The sequence below is a fragment of the Mytilus trossulus genome, chromosome 3 (genome assembly GCF_036588685.1).
Source record: "Mytilus trossulus isolate FHL-02 chromosome 3, PNRI_Mtr1.1.1.hap1, whole genome shotgun sequence".
Taxonomy (NCBI): Eukaryota; Metazoa; Mollusca; class Bivalvia; order Mytilida; family Mytilidae; genus Mytilus; species Mytilus trossulus.
Genome location: NC_086375.1, coordinates 3,601,992 through 3,613,123, shown reverse-complemented (window position 1 = coordinate 3,613,123; position 11,132 = coordinate 3,601,992). Strand labels below are relative to the sequence as shown.

General features: G+C 32.9%; 1 protein-coding gene across 1 annotated transcript; it reads left to right on the top strand.

The window, feature by feature from the left end:
- Window positions 1-932: 932 nt before the first annotated feature.
- On the top strand, window positions 933-10,897 carry LOC134709887 (uncharacterized). Its single transcript, XM_063570015.1, has 4 exons — window positions 933-974; window positions 1,592-2,477; window positions 2,784-5,561; window positions 6,015-10,897. Exons 1-4 carry the CDS (start codon window positions 933-935, stop codon window positions 10,895-10,897), a joined length of 8,589 nt encoding a protein of 2,862 aa, XP_063426085.1.
- The last annotated feature ends 235 nt before the right edge of the window (window positions 10,898-11,132 follow it).

Here is an 11,132-nt window from a genome sequence, read left to right as displayed (position 1 = left end):
TCTAGAGTTATGCCCTTAACAAATGGAAAAAATTATGTTTATTCCTTTTAGTTCCCTTTTCTTATGTTTACCTCAGTCAAAGTGTTTTGAAACTTTAACACAATGCTTATTACACACACAAAAAGCAAGTTTAAATTTGTGAAGCGTAAGTTTTACTGTTCTTGAGTGATGTCCTGTTAGAATGTCATATGCAGGGGCATCATCTGTGTCCTATGGACACATTCCCCATTTATTTTAGTATGAAAAACAGGCAATGACCTAACTGGGCCAATCAATATAAATAAATGCTTACCAGAGACAATCAGTTAAATAAATTATGACAAACACATTTCATACAAGGTGGATAGATTTGTTGAAATAAAAAAAAATAATGATTCTTCTTTTTACAGGACTTTTTAACTTCTAACTTGTTGTTGTAACAGAGGTTCTTGATAAAATTTAAAGCTGACCTAAGTAGCTGTTTTGAAGTTCAGATTTATTTGCAACTAATGTAATTGACATTGTGGTGAGTTTATATATATATTTATGTACTGAAGTAAAAAGTGTTTCCCCAAGGCATGTTTATATAAAAAAGCAGTTGTGGTATGATTACAAATGAGACAACCATCCACAAGAGACTAAATGACACAGAAATTAACAACTATAGGTCACTGTATGGCCTTCAACAATGTGCAAAGTCCATACCACAAAATCAGCTATAAAAGGCCCCTAAATGACAATGTAAAACAAACAAACGAGAAAACTAATAGCCGAATCTATGAACAAAAAATGAATGAAAAACATAAATGTAACACATAAACAAACGACAACCACTGTATTACAGGCTCATAACTTGGGACAGGCACAGATGCCATGCCCTTTTTCTGTCCAAATAAATGACCCAATGCCCCCCCTTTTCATTTCTTTGGATGACGCCATGGTCTGGTAAATGAATGACTACAAGAAAATTGAAGAAAGTAAATAATAATGTAGAGGTATAAAGTCCAGAATTGGCTTGGATGTGCCTCTCTTTTTATTCTTATTAACTATTTTTACTTGATGATATTTGTATCGATATCATAATTCTACTCAATCTGGATTGAACAATGAAAAGATTGATTCATATGTTTTGATTTTGACAAGACGTCATTTGTGAAAAGATTTTAAACTGACCCTTTGACTAATTTCCCTATAATGCATTGAAAAATAGTAAACCAGAAGTAAATATTTTCTTTGTGTAAGCCTCTGTAATTAGGAGCACCCCCATCTTGAGTTCTACCTTTTTAGAAAAAAATATCCAACACATGTACAGCACATATAAATAATCAATAAAAGTGTCATCATGCCATATTTGCATACTCCTTTTTTATAAAAATACAGGCAGAAAAATTAAAAACGTCATGAAACTTTGGTGAATTGTTTATCTATCATTTGTGTCTATTGAAGTAATTTTTGTTTCGAAATTTATAAATTTTATATTCTAAATATTGGAGTAAATAAATTCAATTCTTTTTTTTATAATCTATACGCTTTTGTGCAAAAAGTTCTCTTATTGTCACTTTAACGTAATAAACTTGTTTGACATTAATTGTATATGTTTCTTATTTTGTAGACAATGCCACGCAAAGGTAGAAAAAATTATGATTCTAAAAGAAAAGAAAAAAGGGACAAACTGAGAGAGCAGAGATTGAAGCAGGCTGGTGAACTGAACCTCATTTGCAGAAATAATCAGAGCGTCACCTCTCTAAACTGTCCAAAACAAGATCAGAGCGGCAACTCTATAAACTGTCCTATACAATTAGATCAGAGCGTCAACTCTATAAACTGTCCTATAATACCAGATCAGAGCGTCAACTCTATAAACTGTCCTATACAATCAGATCAGAGCGTCAACTCTATAAACTGTCCTATACAATCAGATCAGAGCGTCAACTCTATAAACTGTCCTTTACAATCAGATCAGAGCGTCAACTCTATAAACTGTCCTATACAATCAGATCAGAGCGTCAACTCTATAAACTGTCCTATACAATCAGATCAGAGCGTCAACTCTATAAACTGTCCTATACAATCAGATCAGAGCGTCAACTCTATAAACTGTCCTATACAATCAGATCAGAGCGTCAACTCTATAAACTCTCCTATACAATCAGATCAGAGCGTCAACTCTATAAACTCTCCTATACAATTAGATCAGAGCGTCAACTCTATAAACTGTCCTATACAATCAGATCAGAGCGTCAACTCTATAAACTCTCCTATACAATTAGATCAGAGCGTCAACTCTATAAACTCTCCTATACAATTAGATCAGAGTGTCAACTCTATAAACTGTCCTATACAATTAGATCAGAGCGTCAACTCTATAAACTATGTAAACTGTCCTATTAAACAAGATCAGAGTGTCAACTCTATAAACTATGTAAACTGTCCTATACAATCAGATCAGAGTGTCAACTCTATAAACTATGTAAACTGTCCTATTAAACAAGATCAGAGTGTCAACTCTATAAACTATGTAAACTGTCCTATACAATCAGATCAGAGCGTCAACTCTATAAACTGTCCTTTAATACAAGATCAGAGCGTCAACTCTATAAACTGTCCAAATGTTACTGAATTCTTTAAATATAATGGGTTAACAAAATCAAAAGAATCTATCAAATTGAAACAATCAATCAGATCGAAAAAATCAATCAATGAAATGAAATCTACTAAATCATTTATTTTAAACAAATCAATCAAATTAAGGCAATCATTGAAATCAACAATGAGATCAAATTTGTTTTCTGAATCTGTTAAAGTAAATCTGGATTATGAAGCAATGGATTTAAACATGGATTCTGAAGCAATTGATTTAAACATGGATTCTGAAGCAATGGATTTAAACATGGATTCTGAAGCAATGGATTTAAACATGGATTCTGTAGCAATGGATTTAAACATGGATTCTGAAGCAATGGATTTAAACATGGATTCTGAAGCATTGAATTTAAATATGGATTCTGAATCAGTTGAAATAAGTTTGGATTTTCAAGCAACTAAATCTAATACGTTTTCTGAATTACTTAAATCAAATGTGAAATATAACGGAACATGTGAACTGGAAAAATCTAATTTGTATGATTCAATCGAAGCTGATCCAGATTATAGAAATACTTTCAGCGACACTAAAATGAAACAAATACACATGCAGAAAAACAAAAGATTTAAAGAATTTGTAGATAAAAGCATGATTGTAGAAACTGACAATACACAACTTGATTGTAATGGTAATTTTATTATAGACATTGAACAAGAGAATAATGGGTTAAAGCTGTATAGTCACAAGAACAAAGGTACAATAACCGAAAACAGTATAGAGGTTAGCCATGTTAGAAGATCAGTTGATAGAAATTTTGTAGTCCAAGGTAGTTTTCACCAAGGAGATATCCGATTTGGAATTAACAGTGGGAAACAATGTGTTGCAAACTGTTTATCAGCTCTTGCTCACAGTAAATTAAAAAGTTTAAAGGATTGGGATCAGATGTATATAGATAATGTTTTGATCAAGGGAAACCAAATATACAGCAATATCCATGGTGACAATGTTCATCTCCTTGTATCAGACCTACCTGGAATGATAGAAATGTCAGGAAAATTACTGAAAATATCAAGAAAAGAATCAATAACAGCTGTCATTGATAACTATGGAACTTTAGATTTTAGTGAATTTGGAAACTCTTTGCCTTTAGACCAAGCTTTACAAGAATCTCTAATTGACTATGATGCTTGCTTTATATGTGCATATGATACAACATTCTTAGCCTTGAAACACAATCAAGATTTACTTTTGTTTGATTCCCATGCACGAAACAAGTTTGGCTTACAGGACAGTGATGGTAAAAGTTTACTTTTAAAATTAAACAATCTAGATCATCTTTATCAATATTGTTGCAACATGATGGCTGGATCAAGCCAAAATCAATGGTATGAGGTAACAGGAGTCAGTATTTGTATTGAAAACTGCACTGACAGTAATGAACTTTTAGAAAGTTATAACCAAGCTAGCACCAGCAACACTCAAATTTCAGAAAATCCAAAAAAGGAAAACAAAAGCAGCCATGAGATTATCAAAACTCCAGAAATTTTAATTATGAATGACCACATTTCACCAGAAAAATTCATAACTAACATAAGCTGTAAAGAAAGTATTGTCACTGAGAAAAATAAAGTAGTACACATTGATGAGGGTATTACAGATAATGAATCTGATGTTGAAATTTTGTCAACAATAAATAATTGTTATGATTTCAAACCTCTGAAAACAGATTCAAAGAGGAAGCTCTGTATTATCGCCAAGATACCAACCAAGACAATATCCAAAAAGATTACACCAAACATACATAACATGGGACCACCATCTGCTACAAAGACTATCACAGGTGATGGTAATTGTCTTTTTAGAGCCATTTCATATGCAATATCTAATAGACAAGAATTCTTTGGAAATGTAAGAAAGGTAATAGTTGATCATTTGATGACAAATACAGAAATATTCAGGTCATTTTTACAGCCACGTTTTATAACGGTAGAACAACATATACAAACACTGAAAATGAAAGAAAAACATGTATGGGGAACTGAACTGGAAATATTAGCTTGTGCTGACCTTCTTAAAACAGACATTTATACTTTTTATAATGGTACATGGATTAAGTATTCTTCATCTCAAATAAACAGCAATAATTGTGTTAATGATCAGGCAATTTATCTTCAACATAAAGGAGATATAAATCATTATGAAGTCGTCACAAATGTTACTCAAAAATCACTCTCTCCAAATCCATTACAATATAGACAAAGTTATGCAGAAAAGTATCAAGTTGATAGAAAATCTGAGGTCACTTCTAAGAAAATGAAAGTTGATGAAAACCAGACAACTGGCTCGATTTACAATTTGGGCGACTGCAATACTGAATCAAAAGGTTTATCTAAAGCTGAAAAAGAAAGGATCAAGTACTGGACAGATGACACATTTAGAGCTAGAAAAACTAATACATTAAAAAGAAAATACTGGGAGAATGAAGGAATACGTTCCAAAAAATTATGTTTAGGCATTAAAAAATACAAAGAAAATGAGACATACAGATTGAATTTAATACAAGCAGGTATTCAAAAATATCAAGACGATGAAGAATACAGGGATGCTTTAATAGAATCAGGAATTTATAAGTATCAAGAAGACAAGGGTTACAAAGATGCTTTAATACAATCAGGAATTAATAAATATAAGGAAGACCAGGTTTACAGAGATGCTTTAATACAATCAGGAATTCAAAAATATCAAGAAGATCCTGAGTACAGAGAAACTTTGAAACAAGCTAGTATAGAAAAGTATAAATCAGATGATAAGCACAAGGAACATGTTAAACAAACAAGTATACACAAGTATAAAGCAGATGAAAATCACAAGGAACATGTAAAAAAAGCAAGTATACAAAAGTATAAAGAGGACGAAAGTCACAAGGAACATGTGAAACAAGCCAGTATACAAAAGTATAAAAAAGACGAAAGTCATAAGGAACATGTGAAACAAGCAAGTATACAAAAGTATAAAGAAGACGAAAGTCACAAGGAACATGTAAAACAAACAAGTATACACAAGTATAAAGCAGATGAAAGTCACAAGGAACATGTAAAAAAAGCAAGTATACAAAAGTATAAAGAAGACGAAAGTCACAAGGAACATGTGAAACAAGCCAGTATACAAAAGTATAAAAAAGACGAAAGTCACAAGAAACATGTAAAACAAGCAAGTATACAAAAGTATGCAGATGATGATGCACACAAAATTAAGATTAAACAACAAACATCAGTACGTCGTAAAAATCTTCAATTAGAAAACAAGCAAATAACTGAGGTAATAAGAAAATTTAAAGATGAAGTTAACAAAGGTCCAGAATGTGTTTGTGCTTGTTGTTTGAGGCTTTTTTTTGAAAAACAAGTACAGATTTGCAAAAAGGATTATTACGATAATTCTATATTTGATTTAGTTACAACAGATAAATACCAACACAAATGTACAGATGATTGCAAGACAAATTGTGCTTTTGAAGGAACATGTAGAACAAGTTTGTGGATCTGTTATACTTGTCATCGTAAAATGTTGAAAGGTAAAATACCTGCTGATTCCTTTTCAAATAGTCTATTACTAGAAAATGTTCCAGTAGAGTTAAAACAGCTTAATTCAATTGAGCAACAACTTATTGCCCAGAACATTCCTTTTATGAAAATAATGGCTTTACCAAAAGGAGGACAAAAAGGTGTTCATGGACCTGTAGTGTGTGTGCCATCTGATTTGAAAAAAGTAACTTCCACATTACCCAGATCTGAAAATGAAAGTCTATTACTGAAAGTTAAGTTAAAGAGAAAGCTAAGCTACAAAGGATATGACAAATATCAATTTGTAAGACCAAACCATTTAGAGCAAGCTCTTTTGTATTTAAAAGATCAAAACATATGGTATAAAGATGTGGCTATCAACAATGAATGGATTAATCCAATTCCTGAATTAAATGATGATCAAGTAGAAAAGGATGAATCTGAATCTGATCATACTGAGCTAGTGAGGGAAAATAAAAAAGAGGAAGAAAAAACTAAAACAACGTCCTCTACAACAGGCAATGAAAAAGAAATTGAAAGCGAACCTGTTAGCTACATTGATGATAGATTACGTGGTGTTCAGTTAGATACTTGTTTACAACCTGCTGATATTGGACAAGAGGCTTTAGATTTATGCTTTGACCAAGTTTTTAACCTTGCTCCAGCAGAAAATAACAGTCCTCTTAGTGTTCTCCAAGAATCAGGAATTGAAGCTAAAACTTTTCCTGTACATTTTCCAACAGGAAAAAATACATTTGATGAAATCCGTGATGAAAAACTGACCATTGGAAGGTACTTTAATCTTCGATTGATGAGTGTTGAAAACAGGTTTGCAAGGGATACATCCTACATATTTTTCAGTCAATATTTAACAGAACTCAACAGTGTGATTTCAAATGTACAGGTATCTCTCAGAAAAGAATGCCCTTTTTCTAAAGAGGGAAAGAAAGTTACTGGAGAAATGCTGTGCAATAAGGAAACCTTGAAAGAGCTGTTTAAAAAAGATGAAGCTATTAAGTATTTAAAACCTATTAGAGGAACTCCCCCATACTGGCAAAGTTCACAGAAAGATATATTTGCAATGATCAGACAGTTAGGTGTGCCAACATTCTTCTGTTCTTTTTCACCAGCAGACTTCAGATGGTCAGAAATTGTTAATACAATATTAAAACAACAGGGTGACTTGAGAAATACGGAAAATATGACATGGGATGAAAAATGTAAAGTTCTTTGTAGCAATCCTGTTACAGCAGCAAGAATGTTTAATCATAGATTTAATACATTTCTAAAGGATGTTATCATGTCAGAAGCTGAACCAATAGGGAAAATAATTGACTATTTTTACAGAGTTGAGTTTCAACAAAGAGGTTCTCCTCACACCCATTGTTTGTTTTGGGTAGAAAATGCTCCAAAATATGGTGAAGATGACAATGAAGAAGTTATGAGTTTTATTGACAAGTATGTTACATGTGAGATACCAGATGAAAATGTAGATAAAGAATTACATGACATTGTTATGGAAGTACACCAACACAGCAAAAATCATTCAAAAACCTGTAAGAAAAAAGGAACAGTATGTCGTTTTAATTTTCCAAGACCTCCTTCAACTAAAACATTCATCTCTGAACCAAGTAAACCAGATAATGAAAATAAAAAGGACGAAAAAGTAGCAAAAGAAATATTGTCTGGCTTGTGGACAGTTATAAAAGAGCATGAAGATAAAAACTTAGATGTATCTGAAATTTTCAAAAAGACAGGTCTTACTCAAGAAAGCTTTGAAAAGTATTTTCGTTTCATCACCAATCGAAACACAGTAGTTCTTAAACGTGAGCCAAATGAAATTTACACCAACCAGTATAATCCACATCTTTTAAGGGCTTGGAATGCAAACATGGACATACAATATATTTTGGATGCATTTTCCTGTGTTGTATACATTATAAGTTACATAAGTAAATCTGAGCGAGAACTAGGATTACTCCTCCAACAAACCAAAAATGAAGCTGAAGAAGGAAATTTAAATGCACAACAGACTATGAAAAAAATTGGAACTTCATACTTACACCATAGAGAGGTTAGTGCACAAGAAGCTGTTTTTAGAGTTACTGGATTAAGATTAAGAGAATGTTCTAGAAAAGTAGAATTTATACCTGTTGGTGAAAATCCATGTAGAATGAGCATACCTCTGAAAGACCTAGAGAAACAACAAAGTTATAAATCTTCCAACAGAAAAAGGAGTAATAGTGACAGTGCAGATGAAAATGATGATGAAAATAAAATATGGATGAACAATTTAGTTGATAGGTATAAAGGTAGACCACACATTGATATGTTTATTAAAATGTGCCTTGCAAGGTTCGGTTCTGAATACAGTGTGTTAGGAGAGTCACAGTTACCCCAGAAAATTAATGAAGAAACAACCTTCAAACTTGATGGCAACCTAGGACATATTAGAAAGCGCACAAGAACCTCACCGGCAGTTATCAAATATCCACGTTTCTCACAGGAAACTTCACCTGAGAAATACTTCCAAAGCATTTTGCAACTCTTTTTACCATACAGGCATGATGAACAGTTAAAACCTCCACTATTTGATACATATGAAAATTTCTTCACTTGTGGTAGAGTTAAGTTTCCAGGGGATAATACTTTGACTTCTGTAAAGGAATTTGTTATCAAAAACATGGCAGATTTTGTGAAAACTGGTCAAGAGTTAGAGGACGCAGAAAATCAATTGCATGAAATAGATCCAAAAGAAGATGCATGGTGTGAATTATGTCCAGAATCAGAACTGAACAGAAGAGAATGTATTGATGAAGGGAAAGTAACAAGTGTGATTGAAGAAGATTTGTCAGAAGCAACAATACCCGATTTGAATAATGAAAAGAGCTCATCATCTGTTGGAACTAATCTGCTGTCAGTTGCCCTCACAAAAAATGAAATTATCCCAAGACTCAGAAGTTTGAATGTGAAGCAGAGACAAATTCTCTATAAAGTGAGAGATTGGTGCATTCAGAAAGCAAATGGAAAAACACCAAAGCCTTTACATGTATTCATTACAGGAGGAGCTGGAACGGGTAAAAGTCACTTGATCAAGTGTATACAATATGAAGCAACTAGAATTTTAGCACAAACTTCAGAGAATCCAGATGATCTCACAGTTCTATTAACAGCTCCAACTGGAACAGCTGCATTTAACATCCACGGATTGACAATTCACAGTGCTCTCGGCATTTTCAAATCACTTTCACCTGACCACGCAACTCTAAGTGAAGACAAAATTAATTCGCTCCGAACTAAGTTAGAAAACTTACAGATCTTGATTATTGATGAAATTTCAATGGTCAACAAAAAGTTGTTGTTTTTCGTTCATGAGAGACTCAGACAAGTGAAAAAAAGACCAGACAATTGTTTATTTGGAGGTGTCTCAGTAATTGCAGTTGGTGATTTTTATCAGTTACCACCTGTTAGAACAAAAAGGGTAGACAAATTGTATGTAGATGATCCCTCGAATCCTTCAAATCAGTTATGGAATGGTTTGTTTGAAATTGCTGAATTAGACGAAATAATGCGTCAACGTGAGGATGGTTTGTTTGCAAAACTATTAAACAGACTGCGTGTAAAGCAGAAAAATGAAAGTTTGTCATACTCTGATAAAGATACTTTAAAACAATGTATTGGTGATGGTCCTGATGAAGTGTTACACATATACTCAACAAATGCAGAGGTTGATACTTTTAACAAGGAGATGATTTTGAAATTGTGTACAGAATCAAAATTAATTGAAGCAGAAGACTATGAAAAAAACAAAACATCAGGAAAATTGACCCTAAAAAAAATCCATTGTACAAAGTCAGATGTCTGTCTTCCAATATCTATTCTTTTAGCTGAGGGAGCAAGAGTAATGCTTATCAAGAATGAGGACACAGCAGATGGTTTAGTAAATGGAGTAATGGGAACAGTAATTTCTATCAAAGACTACTCACCTAATTCACTCCCAAGTGCCATATTTGTTCTCTTTGACAATGAAAGAGTTGGAAAAAATACAAAGTTACAAAAAATCATCTGCGGAAAACGCTGTGTTGGATTAAAGCCTTCAAGTGAAGACATTCCTTTAAGTACCTGTGTACGTAAACAGTTCCCATTGAAACTAGCCTGGGCTTGCACTATTCATAAAGTTCAAGGGTTGACAGTTGAAGAATGTGTTGTTGATTTGAATAAATGTTTCACTTATGGTCAAGCATATGTTGCCCTTAGCAGAGTTACCTCGAAATCAGGTCTTCATATTAAAAGCATAGTAACGGAAAAACTTGACAAGAAAATTTTCTGTGATCCCGATATTGTAAAGGGTGTTTCAGAAATGACAAGATTTTTACCTGAAGTTGAGAATGAAAGAGAGGAACATACAGATATTGTCCAGATAATGTATCACAATATTCAAGGTTTGCAGACCCATGCAGAAGATCTTAAACAAAATCCAGACTTTATGGGTGTCGATTACATTTGTCTTACTGAAACCTGGGCTGATCAGGAATTTGCTTGCTTTGAAATGATTGGATATGATGGTTTTCATTTGCCGCGATCTCAAGCTTTTGAAAATGACGATTCTTACTATTCATCTTTAAAGGATATGCAGCATGGTGGTGTGTGTGTATTTTATAAACATTCATCAGAAACTGAACTATGCAACTTGGCCTCAAACTTAGAATGTATAGTTTTCAAGATAACAACTGAAAATATTTTTGTTGCTACGATCTACAGAACTCAGAAGTAAAATGTTGGAAAATTTTTGGAGAATTTGGCAACATTAATCTGTAAGTTGCAAGAATTATCAGAAAAAATTGTAATTATTGGCGATTTTAATCAAGATATTTTAAAAGGATGTTATACAGTATTAAACTTCATGCAATCAAAAGGTTTCAACCAGCTTGTCAATGGTCCAACAACAGAGGGTGGTACACTTATTGATCATGTGTATGTCAGAGGATGTCCTGATATATCAGTTGCAA